This window comes from Triturus cristatus, chromosome 7 (genome assembly GCF_964204655.1).
Source record: "Triturus cristatus chromosome 7, aTriCri1.1, whole genome shotgun sequence".
NCBI classification, from domain to species: Eukaryota; Metazoa; Chordata; class Amphibia; order Caudata; family Salamandridae; genus Triturus; species Triturus cristatus.
Window position 1 is genome coordinate 556519681 of NC_140590.1, and position 20635 is coordinate 556540315.

The following is a 20635-nucleotide window of genomic DNA, read 5'->3' on the forward strand; positions in this document are numbered from 1 at the left end:
GGAACCAGAAAGCTAATGAAAGAGATAAGTTTTTATTTGCTTACGAAAGGTCATGTGGTCAGGGGTGGTACGTAAGTGAAGAGGTAAAGCGTTCCAGAGTTTAAAGGCGTTATAAGAGAAGAGTCTGCCACCACTTCTGGACCTCTTAATTCTAGGGATCTCAGTCAGATGCAGATCTTCTGATCTGAGTTTACGCTTGGCTTTGTATGGGCGAATCATGGTGGAAATCGACGGAGGACCGAGTCCCTGCCTTATTTTATGCACTAGGCATAAGGACTTGAATTTAATTCGTTCCTGAACCGGGAGCCAGTGGAGGGAGCGAAGGGCCGGTTCAGCTGACAGTCTATTAGAGACTCCCATTAGGAGTCTCGCTGCACTGTTCTGCACGGATTGTAGTTTCTTGATTGCTGAAATGGGAGCGCCCAAATACAGGGCATTCCCATAATCCAGTCTGGAAAGGATTAATGACTGAATTAGTACTTTCTTAGCTGTGGATGGAAGGAAAGGTAGGACCTTTCGGGCCATTCTGAGTAGGCCATAGCAGAGGGCTGCTGTTTTCCTGGCTTGCGTTCTGAGGCTGAGGTCCTGGTCCAACCACACCCCCAGACTCTTGATTTCTGATTTTGGGATAGGGCCGGGCCCATAGGTGATGGCCACAGCTGGCTGGGGTTATAACGGAGGGAGTTACCTAAGTTCATAATCTCCGTTTTTCCTCCGTTGAGCCTAAGTTGGGAGTCATTCATCCAACTTGAGATGTCATTCAAGCAGGAGTGGAGGATGTGGATTTCCTGTTCGGTTTGGTTAAGCCCGACCACTAGCTGGGTGTCATCAGCATAGGTGACAATTCGGATTCCGTAAGGTTCTATTTTGGCTGCCAAGGGTGACATATACACATTGAATAAAGTCGGGCTAAGCGAAGAGCCCTGGGGCACCCCGTTCGGCAGGTGTATGGGTTTGGAAACCGTGCTTTCATTGAAAACCTGGAAGGTTCTACCCTCCAAGAAGGATGATAGCCACTGGAGTGCCATGCCATTGATACTTATATTCTTGAGACGCCGGATCAGAGTCAGGTGATTCACCGTGTCAAAGGCGGCGCTCAGGTCAAAGAGTATAATGGCCGCCGATCCTCCAGAGTCCAGGATCTTCCTGCTTTCTTCCACCACTGCCAGTAGCGCGGTCTCAGTGCCTTGGCGTGGACGGAAGCCGGTTTGGGAGGGGTGGAGCAGGCCATGATTCTCGAGAAACCCTGAAAGAGTTAAATTTACGTGTTTCTCAGTGATCTTACTGATGGCCGGAAGAAGGGATATGGGGCGGTAGTTGCCTGGGTCGGTCGGGTCCAGATTAGGTTTCTGTAGAAGAGCTCTTACCCTCGCCTCTTTCCACCTGGGAGGAACTATTCCCGTGGTAAGTGAGGCGTTGATCAGGCTTATTATATGCGGGGCTATGATGGGGGTGACCTGTTTCAAGATGTTCCGTGGCGCTGGGTCAGCCGGGGAGCCACTCTGTATCGTGGTCCACAGGGAGTTAAAAGTTTCCTGGGTCACAGGTGGGAGATCTTTCAGGATGAACTCTGTTTTGGAGATTCGTATGGAGTTGGGGGGGGTGGGGGGGAGTCTTCCTCGATCTTAGTTGGGAGGGATTCCAGGATAAGCGGAACTTTATTACTAAAGTATTCGGCGAGTTTGTTGCACTGTTCGCCTGAAATATCGGGGGCTGCTCTGCGGGTAGGGGCTTTGAGAAGATTTTTAATGATATTAAAAGTTTCTCTGAAGGAGTTGGGTGCTGCTAAGATTCTATTTCCATAATACGAAGCTTGGGCTTTCCTTAATTCTGTTTTATAGGCAAGAATAGATGATCTGTATTCCTGTTTTTTTGACGGTAGGAAGTCTTTCCTCCAGTGTCTTTCCTTTACTTTACATTGCTGCTTTAAGACACGTAACTCTGGTGTGAACCATGGTGCGTCTCGCGGCCCTGCCGACTTCTTTATCCTGGTTTTTGGAAGGACCGTATTAAGTGACTCCTCAATCCAACAGAGGAAGTCCTTGTTAGCCTGTCCAGGACATTGGGATGTGCTAGGTTTTTTCTTTTCTAGTTCCTGAGACCATTTGTCCAAGGGAAGCTTGTTCCAACGGCGACCAAATGTCCAGGACGGTTGCACCTTGGGCCTAATTGTCTGAGGAGACCAGAGAAGTTTTATAAGGAAATGGTCTGTCCAGGGTAATGGAGTGGGTTCAGTTCCCTTCAAGTCGGATAGGTTAGAAAATGCTTGGTCGAGCAGGTGTCCTCTTATGTGTGTCGACTTATTAATTTTTTGGGAGAGTTTGAGGGATAGAAGATCTTTTGTTAGCTCGCAGGCATTAGGGGCTTGTGGCTCATCAAAATGAAGGTTGAGGTCTCCTAAAATCGTAAAGTTGCCCGAGGCGCTTGCTAATTTGATTGTAGCCTCAAGCAAAGAGCTATTAAAGGACCCTATTGGTCCTGGGGGCCGGTAGATTAGAATGCCTGTAAAGGCAAGAAGTGGGAAGAATTCTATAGAGAAGAGAACATTCTCACAGTCTTTGAGCGGGTTGCCCAAGAGGCGGCAGGTAAGCTGTTCCTTATAGGCGATGGCTATTCCGCCTCCTCGACCCGTTGGTCGGTCGACTCTTTGTAGTGCGTAGCCCCGGGGAAGAGTTTGCTCGATGTCGGGCTCTGAGCTAGGGGAGAGCCAGGTTTCAGTAAGGAAGAACACGTCGGGGTCTTGGTCTCTAAGGAGCATCCCTATCTCAGCGGTGTGTTTAGGAAGGGATCTACAATTAAGGAGAAGGATCCTGAATTCGTTTTTTTCCTGAGGGCGGTCGAGCCTGTATAGTGTGAGGTTCTGACTACATATGGGGCATTTATTAGGGATGTTCTCAGGTGAGCAGACAAACTCACAGTTAGTTCCAGAAAAAGGATTTAGTTTACGAAGATCGGTGCTATTATACATGAGACGGGCTGATATGGGCAATACAGGGGTTCTGGCCCCTGGACCCGGCCGGGCGCAGACGGGCTTGCCTTAGGCGCGCCCGCTGCACGCGTCCGCTGCGCGGTCGCATTAGTGTGTGCTTTTCAATGATTGTCACAGCCCGGGTTCAGCCACTAGACCGCTGACCCGGCGCTTGTGAAGTGCAAGTGAGTATCACGCCCCTAGAGCACTGAACACGGCTCTATTCCCCGTGGCACAACAGATTCAATTCCCCAAGCAAAATACAAGTTTTAAAAATACAAGCAGTTTAAAAAAAGTAAAAGTTAGCTTTGGCGTGTTTTTTAGCTATCGTGAGAGCGCACTGACCTGCAGCCGCACTTCTACGTGAGTGTTCTCCATCCGGCCTGTGTCGGTTATGCGTGGTTGCGTTAGTGTGTGCTTTTCAATGATTGTCACAGCCCGGGTTCAGCCACTAGACCGCTGACCCGGCGCTTGTGAAGCGGAAGTGAGTATCACACCCCTAGAGCACTGAACACGGCTCTATTCCCCGTGGCACAACAGATTCAATTCCCCCAAGCAAAATACAATTTTTTAAAACACAAGCAGTTTTAAAATAGTAAAAGTTAGCTTTGCCGTGTTTTTTAGCTATCGTGAGAGCGCACTGACCTGCAGCCGCACTCCTACGTGAGTGTTCTGCATCCGGCCTGTGTCGGTTATAATGTCTTTTGTACATATGTTTACGTTACAAATACAAATAGCGTCTTATCAGCATTATTGGCGTACTGCTTTCTACTCTAATTCAGGCATGTGAATCTATGAAAGATATCCCAATAATGGAGAAGAACAATAGTTACTTACCGGTAATCTGTGGTTCTCCAGTATTGGTATCTTTCATAGATTCACATGCAACCCACCCACCTCCCCTCAGCGGCTGGTTTATGCTCTTATCACTTGGGTCACTCTTGTGCGAGAAAATCTGAGAGCCTCAGCCTCTGGGGAGAGCATTCTGGAGGGTGCTGTCGCCTGATTGGCTGCAGTTTGGACTGTATATAATGACTTGGACAAGTCATAGATGTGGAAGTTTTTTTTCCTTGTAGTTTATGGCTACTTTACTTCCTGGTTCTAGGTTACCTATGTTATGGTTATTAGGTGCTTAATTATTGCTTTTTTATGTACCGTGGGACTCCCACTCCGATGACGGGGAATGATTCAGGCATGTGAATCTATGAAAGATACCAATACTGGAGAACCACAGATTACGGGTAAGTAACTATTGTTCATCTCTGGAGCCGGCTGAATTATATGGGGATTTCCCTGGCGGTATCTTTAAACATCAGGATAGACAAACTCAGCTGGTGACGTCTAGCGGATCATGAATGGCAGTCATACCCGCAGGTGGAACAGAGCATCATCCGTCAATGGAGAGAACCGTGGCTTGATCTATTCGCCACTGCAGAGAGTGCACAATGTCAGCACTTTTGTATGCTGTAGTTTCTTAAAAAGGGCCACTCCGTCTCGGAGATGCATTCTGCCAGAGTGCAGCACCAAACTCCTGCATTCCTTCCTGTCGCTACCTCTCCTGCCCCAAGTTCTGAAGAAGATCACTTGGGCCCGTTGCAGACACAACTATTGGATATGCTGTTGTTTGCTTTGGTTTTGGCCCAGCGAGGTCTTGCTGTGGGTACTGTTAAATGTTACCTGTAGGTCCCTTTACGTTTGCCGGACCAACCATCCTTCAAATCACCAGTTGTGATGTGTTTCTTAAAAGGATTATGACATATATTTCTACATAAGCCCTTACTGATACCAAAGTGAGACTTAAACCTGGTTTTCATGGTTCTGATGTGTATGTACCCCTGCTGAACCAATGTACAGTTGTCCATTACGTCTACTCATCTTAAAAACGGTCTTCTTGGTTTCGGTACCATCCGCATGCCAGGTGAGCCTTTTGTTAGAGACTCTCTACACCACCTTTTTCCAGAAAAACTGGTGAATGGGCTTGAACTGCACTCCTAACAAATGTGGTAACACCTTTTCAGTTTGGACAAGCCATCATCCGTCTTCCCATTCTTTGTTCTTCCTCATCCCTTGAAACAAGAGAGACTTCATTGTCTGGACCCCAAGAGAGCACTCAACTGTACCAAAGAACGTCAGCTGTTTGCAAAGAAGGGCTAGGCCTTGCATAAACGAAACATTTCTAGATGGATAGTCCTCTGCATTAAGAGCTGATACCCATTTTTTTTAGGAGAGTAGGAGTAATAATCTAGGGGATCAACTCCAATTTAGACAGGGCTCAAATTAAGGTTCACATGGGCTAAATAACTTGTTTATCTGATAGAGACATATAGCCTCAGATACCTTTCATTAGAGTAGATACCCAAGAAATGCCTCCATGGAGGTGGATCTGCAAACGCAACTTAGACTAGGAGGTCCTGCAGGAACTAAATGTCAAAGTACCCATCCCGACAGTCCTGATTGTCCAGGCAGTAGTTCATAATGAACATATGCAGTGAAGCTCACGTTGCAGCCTGACAGATATCCAGGGATGGAACTCTTCAAGCTAACGCAGTTGTCTCAGCTTTGGCTCTTGTGGAATAAGCGTGCAAGCCGTCAGGTGGTAGCTTATTGGCCAGTGCGTAGTAGATCTTTATGCAGCTGACTATCAATCCCGAGATGGTTAGTTTCTGCACAGCCCTCCTTTTCTTGACACTGATGTATCATACTAAGAGTTGGAAGATTTTGTTTTGTGCGGTCAAGGTAGAACAATAATGCTCTTTTCGTATCCAGACAGTGGAATCTCTCCTCTGTTTTTAAGAAAGATGAGGCGGGGCAAAACACGTAGGCAGGGTGATTGTCTGGCCTATATCGAAAGGAGTGACTACCTTCAGGAGGAAGGATGCATGTGTCCTTATTACCAGTTTCTCAGGATAGAAAGTCGTGTAAGGCGGGTGTACCGAGAGGGCCTAAAACTCGTTGATCCTCCTGGCCGATTTAATAACCACCAGAAATGCGGTCTTGATGGTTATTAACCAAAGAGGGCAACGGCTCAAAAGGCGCGCACATCGGGAAAGTAAGCATCAGGTTCAAGTCCCACTGGGGTATGGGGAATGGCCTGAGAGGAAACATGTTTTGCAAACGTTCGAAAAATCTCATCACAATGGGTGACTCAAATAAGGAAATTTGGTCCAGAAACAACAAAAATAGCTGAAAGTTGGCCTTAAACTGTGCTCAGAGCAGACCCCTGCCGGGCTAAAGAAAAACAAATAATAAGACCTGAGAAAGAGAAGCAGGATAGTGGTTTAATGCTTTTTGGTACACACCATGGCACAAATTTGCCCCAGCGGCAAGTGTATACCCAATTTGAGGAGGGACACCTGGCTGCCATAATAACAATACTGACTTTGGGAGGAAGTCAACTGTTGCCACTCAATCTTCACGCATGAAGGCGGAGAGTGTGCCGTTTCGGGTGCGGAACCCTCCCCTGTTACTGCAGCAGAAGATCCTCCTGAAGAGACCGCTTGACCGGAGGATTGATGCTCATGCTCAACAGCTCTGAAAACCAGACTCTTTGCACAATCCAGAGCCACAAGAATAATTTGGGCCTGGTCGTTCCTGATCTTTTTGAGAACTCTGGATAGGAGTCGCATTCGCCGAAAGGCATACAGGAGGCTGAAGCTCCACTTGAGACAAAAAGCGTTTCGGAGTAAGAGCCGCATTGCAATCTCTGGCGTGCAGAACTGCTGACATTTTGCATTCTTGGTAGTGACGAATAGATCTAACCAAGGCTCTCCCCACTCTTGGAAGAGGCATTGCACCATTTCTGGACAGAGACACCATTTGTGATCTGCTGGGCCTGGATGGCTGAGCTTCTTCGCTCTGGCATTCCAAGAGCCTGCCAGGTGTTGAACCACCAGGGAAATGCCCTAAAGTTCACACCTTGTCCAGAGAAACAGCACCCCTTGACAAAGGGTTGATGACCCCAACCCACCCTGCTTATTGCAGTACCACATGGCAGTGGTGGTGTTTGTGAACACCTGTGTTAGCCTTCTCTTGATGGAGGGTAGAAAAGCCTCCAATGCCAGGCGAATCACCCAAAGCTCCAACAAGTTTATGTGGAGTCCAGACTCCGCTGGAGACCAGAGTCCTCTGATCTCCACCTTCCCCAGATGGCTGCTCCAGCCTAGGAGTGAAGCAATTGTCACTACAGTCAATTCTGGCTGGGGACGGGAGAGGGGTCTGCTGCTGCAGAAATTGCTGTTCATCAGCCACAACTGCAGGTCTTTTGCAGTTCCCTCTGAGATCTGGACCATGTCGGACAGATTGCCCTGATCCTGCGCCCATTAGAACTTCAAATCCCACTGCAGAGCTTGCATAGGCCAACGGCATGTGTTATCAGCAGGAGGCTATGAGGCCCAGCAGCCTCAGTCTGCCTCAACAAAATCCAGGATGAAGTCTGAAGCATCAATATCGTAGCCTGAGTATTCTGGACAATAGACAATACCACCCTCCCACACAGGCTCAAACAAGACGAATCAATAAAAACAACACAACACCACCTGGAAAGGGATTTCACTTTTATAAATGGAGAAACATCAAAGACTGTATTCAGAATAAGGCTTGGGTTTTTTTTATGCAACACTCTTTAACAGACAGGCTTTCCCAGATGTCAAATTAACAACATTCAAATGTGTGTGTGCGTGTTTGTGTGTGTGTGTGTGTGTGTGACTATTTAATTTTCTTGAAATGCTGCAGTGCTTGTGAAGAATTAAGTCAGCTTTCTGCATTAAGACGGAGTTGGGCTCTGGTGATGTCTGTGAGTTATTGCAAAGCGGCAGGATCTCCATTCCTGCTTTAAGTGCCCACCCTGCAGGGTCGGAGGCCCCGGTAAATGGAACTGTTTAATCATACGATTGAGGGGAATGACCCGCTTACAACGCTGCCAGCCGCAAAAGGATTTCCATTGGCTATGTGGTAGATCGTTGGAGAAAGGGAGAGGAGAGAGGTGTCTTCCTCTCTCCTACAACTTCGCTGCGTAAGCACATATTGGGAACATTACAGCATGGTGCATTCACTTGGCAACAAATACAAATTATGCACTTTGAGGAAGGCAAAATGGAAACGTGACATTGGAAGAGAAAAATACACTATTTTAGCAGAAAGTTACCAGAGCCAATGCACAACTGATAATACCTACCTGATGCTTTCTGGGTCCCGTAGTCGACAGGCTGCGGGCACAAGTCCACTTGGAGTTAACAACACACCAACCTGTGAACAAGGCGGAGTAACGCTGAAACGCGTCAGGACTATTTCATTTTCTTGAAATGCTGCAGTGCTCGTGACAAATAGTCAGCTTTCTGCATTAAGACGGAGTTGGGCTCTGGTGATGTCTGTGAGTTATTGCAAAGCGGCAGGATCTCCATTCCTGCTTTAAGAGCCCGCCCTGCAGGGTCGGAGCCCCCAGTAAATGGAACTGATTTAATCATCCATATATATATGGTATGGTATTCAAAGCTTTATTCGAGGAATATACTCATAAAAGCACAAACATACATTTAAAATACATCACATTAAAAAAATTTCCTATTTATACATACTTTTAAAACAGTTGTGCGTACATAAACAATAAAAATCTTTGGTGTACATTTACACAGAAATCACTTGATACCCCAGTTATATTACATTAATAGAAATTGCCCTCCGTCTAATGAACCATGCCCACCCCAGATACTTTGCTGTTCCTAGAACAATAGGCATATCAGTGGCGGTGCAAATAATTCGTAGCGCCTCAACACCCCTGGATGTCCCTAGATTTCTACAAACAGGAGCTAACCAAACTCTTCTCGGGGTGGCATAAGCTTTACACAAGAATAGAAAGTGACCTATATTTTCCTCAGTTGCACCACAAACCGGGCAGCACGAGGTGGTTGAACTCCTCCACCTACCCGTCCTTGATCTCAGAGGAAGGGCACCTAATCTTAACTGGAAGAAAAGCTTCCTATCCCCTGGGTTAGTAATACTGTCCCAGTATAGTTCCAATGCAGGACACAGTTTGATTTCTAAGAAACGCCCCGCCATTGTGTCTGATCTCGTTCTACTCCAGAGTCTGCCATCTATCCAATCCCAATATAAGCTTTTAATTATGTTTTTGTTTGGAAAGGGTTCCCCAGATGGATTATCCCATAGATTGGAGAGGCCGAGGTCACCTAAAGCAGTCCTAAGATTTTTTAACCAGACTATTTTATGAAAGGTGTCAGCTTTAATTATGGCAAGGAACCCCTCTGCATAATGCCGTATCTCTGGGGTAGTCCAGAGGCGTCTCCAATAGAGAATCGGGCGCAATCGTGCTCGGTCACTAACTGATCTTCTCCCTAAATCAAGACCAAGCGGGATTAGTGGTGTACTCTGAGGGAGACCCGTGATTCCCCTGAGGAACCTATTCTCCGATATTTGCAAGGGGAGAAGCCTCTCGAAACCCCACAGCTCAGCCCCATATAGGGCAGACCCAATAGCCTTGGCATCATATACTGCCAGGACTGATTTTATAGGCTTTGATTTAGACTTTTTGTGTTCCACCCGAAGTGCCCCCGAAATCTGTTGATGCCTCAGGACCGCCTTTTCTATATGTTGGGACCATTTTAGATTGTTTGCTATCTGCACCCCAAGGTAGGTAAATACAGTAACCACCTCAAGCTCACAATTGTTCAGAAGTATTTTAGGCCGGGGTCTATGTTTTGGTGAGAAGGCCATCAGCTTGGTCTTACCCACATTAACTTCCAGGCCATGTTCCTCACAGAAAAGATCGAAGATGTTTAAAGCTCGCTGCAAGCCAGCCAGTGTTTTGGATAAAATCAGCGTATCCTCAGCGAACATCAGGATCGGAACCCTGAGGCCCGCCAACGAAGGTGCATCGACACTGGCATCCAGCATCCGAGCCACAATTCCGTTAATAAATAGGGAAAAAAGCAGGGGGGCCATAGCACACCCCTGACATACTCCGCGTTCATTCGGAAAGTCGGCAGATGATTCACCATTCATACCCCACTGAACTTTGGCGAAGTTACACTCATGCAGCCTCATTATCAGGGTGAGTAACTCAGCCGGAAGGCCTATTTCGCTCAGAACTGCCCAGAGCTTTCTCCTTGGGACCAGGTCGAAGGCAGCCCGCAAGTCGACAAAGGCAACATACAGGCTGCCCTCGCCGAGCACCACCGTCCCCCACTGCAGCAGAGCAAAGCGAAACACCTGATCGACTGTGCTTGTAGCCCGCCGAAAACCTGCCTGATAAGGGGACAGGGCGTTGTTCTCGTCTACCCAATCCATTAATAGGTTTACCACCATTCTCCCTACCACTATTTGGATAGTGGCAATCAAACTTATAGGCCTATAATTGGCCGGGAGGGACCGATCCCCTTTTTTATATATGGGTATAATATTTGCTCCCTTCCATAGCTCTGGGACTGCCGTTCCCTTCGCAATAGCGTTTCCCAAAAGGAATACATACCTAACCCACCTCGCCTTATCGTTTATGAAAAAATCAGAGGGTATCCCATCTAGACCCGGGGCCCTTCCCCCTTGGGCAGTGCATATTGCAACTTCAGTTTCTTTAGGGGAAAATAAATTCCCAGTGGGGAATACAGCTGAAATTACTTCCACATCCTTAAACTCGGTAGTCTCAGCATATTGGGGTTTGAAATAATCCACCCAGGCACCCTCAGCGACATTATTGTCGGGTTTATTTGGAGTTCCACCTCTACCCCACTTGACAATATTCCAGAATAACCTGGAATCCTTAGCCCCCGAGGCCTCCTTTAGTTCTGCCCAATACTTTTCGTCCCATGTTTTTTTTGCTAGCGATACGCTAACCTTGTAGTGCTTCCTAGCCTCGCTAATCGCTGCCCTGTCCCTATTCCTGATTGCTCTTCCCAAGCTTAACCTGGCTTCCCTGCACTGATGATTAAACCACCTAGCTGGTTTGGGTGGTTGTTTCCTATTTATCTTGCGGGACCTCAAAAAATGCGGTTTTAAAAGGGAAAAGAGCTTGTTGTGTATGTCCGTTATTTCCCTAGAACCTGGGATTACGGGGTTTGCAGCCTCCATAGCAGCGATTGCAGCATCCACCTCGGAACTTATAAAGTCCATAGATTCTGCATTCGCCAATACACTCGGCCAGTTAAGTCTACGCATGTCATTGGCCATGGTAGGCATTGGGCCGTCACTTGATTGAGGGTTCCCTGATATGGCCATCCACCAGTTATATATATGTATATGTATATATGCAATGCATGGAATATACATGAAATAAAATGCAAGCAGATAACAATAATAAAATGAAACGCAATCACATAATAATATGGAATGAAACACAAGCAGATTACGCTGAACGTCCTGCAAGAAATCAGAAAGGTATATACACTAAATACATCAGAGGATTACAATCACTGAAGACATGATGTGCACACAGACACCCACACATCACAAGGTCAATACTCAAATAAAACACCTTAGATGATTATAGCCACCGGAGACTGGAATGTGCACACAGACACTCGCACATCGCAATGACAATAATCAAAAACAAGATACATCACCGGCTGCAAACTTCATCTTGGCCCACTCCAGACTGGGGGATTCACAGCCGGGTTCAAGAGACTCAGAAAAACTGGGAGCTGCTGCACGGTATCCGCATCCATCATTCAGGCTCAAATCCCAGTTTCAAAGTCAACAAACCTCAGCTTTATAAGCTCAAAACACACTAGAAGGTTCCGAGAGGCGCTCCCTTGCGTGAAGGAAACTTACTAGAGTTGGCTACTTTCCATGCAAACATTCCAAAGGCAAAGGAGTTCTCACGTTCTTTCTGCATTCTCATTTGTTCCAGCCTTTATCTTAACGAAGATTACGAAAGTCTCCGGCAGTACAGTCAACAAAACAACCTTGAACGTGAATAACCGAAACAACTTGAGTAATCTGGGGGCCTGCCTGTGTGCGCAAAAAGCTCAAGCAAGACAGAGTCAAAATTCACGATGACATGAGGGCATGTCAAAACCAATTGTAAGAACATCATAATACTTGCCAATGTACAACACAGTGCACATTTGAGCACCGCTGCTTATTACACTGCACAACGAGACCAAGAAGTACATTTCACGCACTCTCTCTCTCTCATGCTTTCAAATGCACATCCCACACGTTCTATTCCTGGCAAGGCTGGTCTACTCTGAGAAAGCTCTCCCACTTTAAAACCACAAGATTACATGAAAGACATCTTTCAAGGAAACGTGCACATGCAGGAAAAAAAATATGCCGTACATTCAGGCTAGGATAAAGTAAAGCACCAAAAGTCAATTAAAATAATAGTAGTCAAACGTCATCACGTGGTTTGAAAACATAATAGTGCTTCAAGCACTACACAGTCAATCGTCTAGGTAGGGAAAGACTGTATCCCCAGCCCTCTGCAGGTGGTGTGCTGCAACCACCACCACTGCCTTAGTGAACACCTGAGGGGCACTGGTAAGGCCGAAAGATAAATATGGCAAACTGAAAGTGCTTGCCGTCCACCGTGAACTGCAGGAGACGTCTGTGGGCAGACAGGATGGGGATGTGAAAATATAAGTCCTGCAAATCCAACGGTAACATCCAGTCTCCCGGATCCAGGGCAGACTGAACTTGAGCATGCATAAGCATTTTGAATTTCTCCTGTTTACCCGAAAAGACAGGAGTCCTCAACGGGCATGTCCATAAGCGATGCTTAGACATCCCTGGAAAAGCCAGTAGTCTTTTGTGAGGCATGACGCTGATTGACCACCGACTAAGAAATCACTCTGCCCAGCACGTTGTTCGTGAAATCGCTCTGCCCAGCACGTTGTTCATGTCCAGAACACAACAAATGGTGAACTTTGCCGCATCTCTCCCATCGGCAGTAGCCTGAGAGAGTATGGCTTGGGCTTCCTCCGAGACCATTGACAGCACTTGCGCAAGGGAGTCTTAGATCGTGTGGGAGTAATGGCCAAAAATGCTTTGCGGTGTTCTTTGACCACAGTGCTAGGCAGGCAGAAGAGAACAGTCTCTTGCCAAAGGTATCCAGCATCTTGGATTCCCTATTCAGTAGAGTGGAAGGGAATGCACCAAGGTTAATTCTGGAAGTGAAGGCCTGGACCCCAAGCTCTCCAGAGTGGGGTGCTGGATGAGAAAACTGGGGTTTCCTGAAGCGGGTCGAGTGGCAACAGACAGGGGACCTTGTGCAGGGCTTGGACCAGGCCCAGAGGAGGGCTTCATTAACTGAGGCAGCTGAAAGTCGGTAGGTGGCGTTGGTTGACTCCGCGTTTGTCGTTGGCGTCATGATCACCGGAATGATGTCGGGGTATCTACTTAGATGCCGCCCCTGCATGCTGACGTCAGTTCTTTCTTTTTCTGCGCCAGCCAGTGCAGATCCGGAGAGAGCGGTACTCTTAGTCACTTTTTCACTAGAACTTTTTGGACTTTTGTCGACATCTTTTGGAGTCGTTCAACTCCTGGTGCTCTTAGGGCTGTCCCATTGGTGGACCGGCTTCAAGCCTTGTGACTCCTGTCACAAGCTGATGTCTGTCACGGATCCGCACCTCATGTGCCTCTGGTGCTTGGAGCGTGACCACGACCCGAAGTCGTGCTCCGACTGTCGGGCCATGAACCTGAAGTCTTTGCGGGAGTGGTCACGAAAGCTTCTAGAGGCTCGGCAGTCGGCTCCATGCCGCTCGATGTTCGGGTCAAGAGGAAGGACCGGTCGCGGAGTCACCACCATCATTCCTCATCTAAGTCTTCCTCGTCGGGTAAGTCGAAGCACAAGAAGAAGGCGAAGAAGCATAGTTGCTCTTTGCCTTCTCGCCGTCCATCGACCGACGCGGGACGCTGAGGGTCATCATCCATTGTCCCAGCAGGCTCCACCCTCGGGGCCTGCTGGGACAGATCCGAGCTTCCATCTCTTCCCAGGGCCCTCTTCCTAATTGCCCTGAGTGGCGGCCAGAGGAGGGTGAGGAGGACTGGGAGGGGTCTGTTGACCCTCTGGCAGACCAGCTTGAAGAGCCGGACTGGAGAGAGGAGTTGGGTGATGCTAGTGGTCTGGATACTTCCCCAGACCTTGGTATGCTTTCTCCCCCTACCATGGCCACGGAGGAGGGAGCTTCCTACGCTGTTGTGTTGCGTAGGGTGGTTGAGGCCTTGGGCCTTGAGCTTCCTAAGGAGGTGGTCAGGAATAACCTCCTGGCTGAGGTGCTTCAACCGGCGGTAGCCTCTTCGTAGCCCTTGCTGGCTTTAAATGAGGCCCTCACTGGCATCCTCCTGGGCTCCTGGTCCAAGCCCAGCACAGGGGCTTCTGTGGACCTATAGGATGATTGCCCGACCCACCTCCCGGCTCCTGCCGACACACTTTTCCCCTTCCAACATCCTACCCCTGAGAGCTTGGTGGTTCGAGCCTCATCTTCGAAAGGAAGCACTTTCCCTACAGCTGCACAAGATAGGGAATCCAAGAAGCTGGATCATCTTGGGAAGAAGATGTTTTCTTCCGCCAGCTTAGGAGTGCGGTCGGTGAACACCGCATGTCTCTTGGGCCGTTATACACATTTAGTGCGGGACACAGTTGCGCAAGTGCTACCACACTGCCCGAAGGAGGCCCAGGTCGTGCTCACCCGCGCTGTTGCTAAGGGTCGAGACGCAGCAAAGTTCACCATCTGGTGTGGACTGGATACTGCCGACTCGCTGGGTAGCACGATTTCCACGTCAGTAGCTCTGGGACGCTACGCCTGGCTGAGAACCTCTGACTTCTCTGGGGATGTCCAATCTACCCTTTTGGACCTGCCCTTTGATGGCCGTCGCCTGTTTGGCGACAAGGAAGACAACGCGCACAAGTTCTTCAAGGACTCTAGAGCTACGGCCAGGTCCTTGGGCCTTACAGCAACGTTTCCTCCATGCAGTCTGCCTTTCGTCCCTTTCGTGGCCACGAAAGGGATTCTCCACCACATTCCACACAGGGCCGCACAAGCCACCCAGCCTCTGTGCAGCCAGGGAAGTGAGACCCAGCGTCGTGGGTCCGGGGGCCAGAGGGCGGGCCAGGCCACCAATGCCCCCCACCCCTTCTGCAGCTGCCTCCATACCTTCCTAGTCCGACCTTTCAGGGCCACAAGTTGCCAGTGGGCGGCAGGATCCACCATCACCTCCCCCACTGGCACAACATTACGTCAGATAGTTGGTTTGTGCAGATAGTCCGAAGGGGCTACTCCCTCCCCTTCGAGACTACCGCTCCATCCATGCCTCTAGCACTCCATTGCATGTCGGAGGATCACTTGGCTCTTCTCCATCAGGAAGTTACGCCTCTCTTGGCCAAGGAAGCTATCGAGCGAGACCCTGTGCCAGAAGTAGGTCGTGGTTGTTATTCCCACTACTTCCTGGTACCCAAGAAGGACAAAGGTCTGCATCCTATCTTGGATCTCCGGGACGTTAACCGCTTCCTCTGGAAGGAGAAGTTAAAAATGTTGACATTAGCTCGGGTCCTGTCTGCCCTCGACCCTGGAGACTGGATGGTAGCATTGGACTTGCAGGATGCTTATTTCTACATCCCTGTCCTGCCAGCCCACAGGCGTTACCTGCGGCTCGCGTTAGGCAATAAGCATTTTCAGTTTACCGTGCTCCCCTTTGGCCTTCCCAGTGCCCCTCGGGTGTTCGCGAAAAATGATAGCGATGGTTGCAACTTACCTGCCCAGATCAGGGGTTCCAGTCTTCTCCTATCTCGACGACTGGCTGTTGAAGGCAAGCTCACCCCAGGCTGTCGTCTCCCACCTCCAGACTACGGCAGACCTCCTGAACTCGTTGAGGTTTACTATCAACATGCCGAAGTTGCCCCTGACTCCCTCTCGGAAGCTCCTCTTTATTGGAGCAGTTCTGGATACGGCGCAGTTTCGGGCTTATCTTCCCGAGCAGCGAGTCCGGGATATTCGGGCTATGATACCGATGTTTCAACCTCTATCCTGGATTTCGGTAAAAATGACCCTGAGGCTGCTGGGCCTCGTGGCCTCCTGCATCCTGCAGGTGGATCATGCCAGGTGGCATATACGGGCTCTGTAGTGGGACCTAAAGTTTCAGTGGGCACAGCATCAGGGGAATCTTTCCGATTGCATCCAGCTCTTGGAGGGCACTGCACACCAATTGCAGTGGTGGCTAACGGACCAGGATTGGGTCAATGGCAGACCTCTCTCCCTTCCCCTACCAGAGTTCACATTGGTGACATATGCGTCACTCCTGGGATGGGCGGCCACATGGGAGAGGCGGGGATCAGGGGCCTCTGGTCTCCGGTGGAGTCCGGGCTCCACACCAACCTTCTGGAGCTCAGGGCGATTCGTCTTGCATTGAAGGCATTCCTTCCTTCTGTCAGAGGAAGGGTAGTACAGGTGTTCAGACAACACCACTGCCATGTGGTACTGCAACAAACAGGGCGGGGTGGGGTCGTGGAACCTATGTCAAGAGGCTGTTCGCCTTTGGACGTGACTGGAACATCAGGGCATGTCCCTGGTGGTTCAACACCAGGCAGGTTCTCTAAACGCCAGGGCGGACAAACTCAGCTGCCGGTGCATGATGGATTACGAATGGCGTCTTCACTCGAAGGTGGTGCAAGGTCTCTTTCGGCAGTGGGGAGAGCCTTGGTTAGATATGTTCGCCACCAAAGAAAACACGCAATGTCAGCAGTTCTGCTAAGGCTAAGTAACATTGTCCTTCTTCTAGCTATAACCTGTGGATAGGTTACAAGCTTTGGTAGCTGAAGAATATAGTATAGATATGAAGTACAAACTTGCTATGCAGATTCTTCCTACCTTCCTGTCTAAGCTTGTTTCTGAATTTGATGTGACTGAGATTGAGTTGTTTGCATACGTTATTTCCAAATTATACATTGTAAATTAAGAGGATTATTGCCTTGTTTGAATGATAAATTGTCCTTATATGTATATTTTATAAAAATTAAAGATTGTCACAAGATTTAGATGGTTTTGTATTATTGAAGTTTTTAATCCAGATAAAGTTGCCAATAAGGTGTCTAAAGCAAATTATACAGATCAATGTATTCGAAAGAACTACTCCATTTAATGCATTCCTCCAAAGTAGGCAGGCTTGCTCATGAAGCGCGTTAAGTTCTGTTATGTTGATTAGTTTCTAAAGCACAACTGTTGCCCATAAAGAAGGCATTATGGGGCTTGGTAAGGTAGTCTGTATGGCTTCTGAGGGACCTGTTGTAATTGGGGTCATATGTAAGACCGATACTAATGTTGTTGTGTGCGCTCTTTCTAGACATCAGTCTTAGGATGCAAGCTCCAGGTCTGATGAAGTATGGCAAGGCCATGTTAAAGAATATTTTTCTTACACTTTCTTTATAAATTGAGACTCCCCCACTCTTTTGTAATTGTTCATATTTAGGAATATTCCCCTTCATAGAACTGAAGTGCCAGGCACATAAGAATAGGTAAAGTTTTGATAGATACTTCTAACTTCAGATTCCTTTGGACTATCCCCAGGCACCAGAGTGGATCCTTAAGATTTGTAAGTGTATTATCGCTTGAGAGTCTCCTGTAAATATATTTTTTTTAAAGCTTAAAAATGGCTTAGAGTGCACCCTTTACTTCTCATTGGTTGCTTTCCACACCACTCTCATTGGTTAGCCCCTCCATGCTTTCACTTTTTTCCTGTTTGTCCATTCCATGGAGAATGGGACAGGTACAGCTTCTGGTCTGCAGACCTGTCCTTCCACTGTCTGCATGCTTCTGGAGGGATTTTTTGTTTACATTATGTTTGTTGCACTCCATAAGAGTGCATCTGTTTTTCCTCCTCCTGCTGTCCGTGGTGTGGCTTGCTCCCACCTGTCCCCACTGGTGCTTGCCCCATCCCCGCATCCTACTCCTGTTGTCCATGCTGTTACTTGCTCTCTTCTCCCTCCGTCTGTGGTCTTGATTGCCCATCCCGCCCTCATCCCACTGTACATTGTATTGTGCCCCCACATGACACCACCACACCGCTATCCTGTCCTGCATCGCATTTTCTCAGATGGGACCCTACTGTTTTTCTGGTAGTAGTTTGTTGCTGTTAATCACCTCCTGTAATAGTTTAGAATAGTGTCTGAGCCCTGTCTCATCTGTTCACCACTGCCGACAGCGTGCAGAGTCAACATGTTTGTACATTATAATTCCCAGTAAGGCTCTCTCTCTCTCAGAGACTCATTCCACCTAATGTGGGGGGCAGGACTCCTCTGTGCCTTCCTGCTGCCTCTTATGCCACGAGTTCTGAAGAAGATGAAGAACGACCCGTCCCGTGCCCTCCTAGTGGCCCAAAATTGGGCCAGGGGAGTGAGGCACCTGGAACCTCAGGGTATGAGCCTCTGTTCTTCGATCAGCCTGCTGCTTTGAGAGGACCTTCTGTCATAACAGCAGGGGACCCGCACCTGCACAGTTCACACCTCTATGAATGGAGATTAAACAGAAGCAGTTGACCGCATTTGATCTACCTCCTGAAGTGGATGTCATCCTGGCAGCCACGCATTCTACAAAATCTGTTTATGCTGCTACTGGCACAAGTTTGGGCCTTAGTGTGGCATGTGGAGTGCCTATCCTGGATGTTTGTCAAGCTGCAATGTAGGTGTCAGTGCACACGTTCACTGAGCACTGCTGCCTTGACAGCTAGAACTGACAGGAAGGGCATTTTGACTGTTCCGTCCTGAAGAAAGTTTTGGTCTGGGTCATTCACAGACCCACCCACTGGGAGGTACTGCTTTGCTATCCATTCTAAAGGTAAGGAATCTTCTGTTAGAAGTAACCATCAAAAAAACAAGTTACTTACATTTGATAATGCTCCTTCTGGTGGATATTGTAGATAACTTCAGATTCCTTGCCACTCTTTGGCCTCCCCGTTCTGCACAATAGAGCATTTTCCACTTAAAAAGGGATCATATATCGGAGATCTGCACACTGACATGAACAATTCGTTATTAAACTCTGCACCCAAGGACGGGCACGATGTAAAAAAAAAGAAATGGATGTCAGCATTCTGGGTGGTGCCTATATGCAGCTCTATTTTTCACAACTAGGGTGGGGTGGAGTTGGCCCAGAGCCAAATGACACCCCCTACTGGCTCACAGGAGCTATGCTGAAAAATCTTCTGGATCCAGTCGTGGCACGTGGAGAGATTCTAAAAGTTGAGGAGACTGCAGTTTGATAGAGTATTCCTCAGAAAGAGCATTACCGAAAGTAAATAACTTTTTTGTTACTTAACAAGCAAGTGGTGCCATCTTAGTTCATTTTCTTCACCAGTATCCCACCGCTTCCACCTCAAGCTTTAATCTCCATATTGGCATTAAAATAGTAGTACTCTAGGTGGAGAGAGAATGATAAGAACAAAGGAGCTAGCTAGGAGAAAAGAAAGACGAGTGTGTGGTTTTTGCAGTGCAAGCTTGGAAGATCATAACGTGCTAATGCACCCACTATCCATTACTGTTCTATGAAAGGATCCCCTATGTGTAGGCCTGAAGGACTGTGAACACAGGATTTACTATGATGAGTAGAATTCCCCCCTCTTTGGTACTTTTCAGTATGTCTGGAGTGGAAACAAGTTGGGTAAGGGGAGCTTGTGGCTGCAGCAGGGGGACAGACTGTGATGTCTGAGCCCGGTCTCTAGAGTCTTTTTGAGATTCCTGGGTATTTTCATCAGATTTATTACCAGTTGACCCATTATTCTGTGTACAATGGAGAAGCAAGACGGATCTCCATCATCTCTCCACAGAATCAAACTGTAGTACTTGTGTTGGGGCAAGCGTTCTCAGAAGACCCAGCCAGTAGAATCCAGCTGCATAGGGGCAGAACAGCCCTCCTTTTCGTTTAGAGTTACTGATGAAAAAAATGAATTTGTTTCAGAGATCCGTTTGTACAAGCAGAATATTTATAACTGGAAAAATTAAGTGGAGCACTACGGTTATAGGTCAGTAATGGTACGTAGTTTAATTTGTTTTAACAAAATCTGATGTGGGTCTGACCAACTCATCTGTACTCTACAGTCCATGAAGGTGAAGCTTCAGCCGCCATCGGGAACAGAATTGTGTGCTTTCAATCCCATTCAGCCCCCTGCATCCATCACCCAAGTCATGCTGCTGGCAAACCCTCTAAAAGTAAGTATCTTAATCTTCACATCATTTCTGTCAGGTCCTTTGTGTTCATCATGTTGTGCCCAGCCTGGGTTGTCATCTTTGTTCTGCAGAAAGTGCACAGTTCATGGTGTCATCTTTAGTGCTTCAGCTTGTACCCAGACTGCAATGCCCTCTGCATTCAGTAGCGGATGAAAAGACTGTGATGTCCCCTTTTATGTAGCTTGTCCACATCCTGGGATACCATATGTGTGGTGTGTAAATTGTGTTTAGTCTTCAATTCCCTCTCTAGCTTACAATGTCCTCAAGTCTTATGTGTACACCTGGTGGCGCCCAGCATGTAACATCATTTGGTGTCAGCATCTAGGACCTAGCCTGTGATGTGCTCTCTGGGTAGCATCTGGTTCATTGCCTATGATGCCTTCTGCACGGAGGACTGCGAAGGCCCCAGCCTGCACTGCAGCTTTTAGGTTCTAGAATGCTTCACTGAGCTCTGGAGAGGCTGTGCGCCTTGAGTGGTACCATTGTTGTTCCACGGTAATAATGAC

At 48.0% G+C, this 20635-nt stretch overlaps 1 protein-coding gene across 3 annotated transcripts in view; it reads left to right on the forward strand.

Moving 5' to 3' along the window:
• Window positions 1-20635, forward strand: part of GGA3 (golgi associated, gamma adaptin ear containing, ARF binding protein 3) — a 730897-nt gene that overhangs the window by 703874 nt on the left and 6388 nt on the right. For all 3 annotated transcript variants that reach the window (XM_085617036.1, XM_085617038.1, XM_085617035.1), the window contains exon 16: window positions 20001-20111. In XM_085617036.1, the coding sequence (XP_085473162.1) occupies window positions 20001-20111 (111 nt within the window). The remainder of the gene's footprint in view (window positions 1-20000; window positions 20112-20635) is intronic.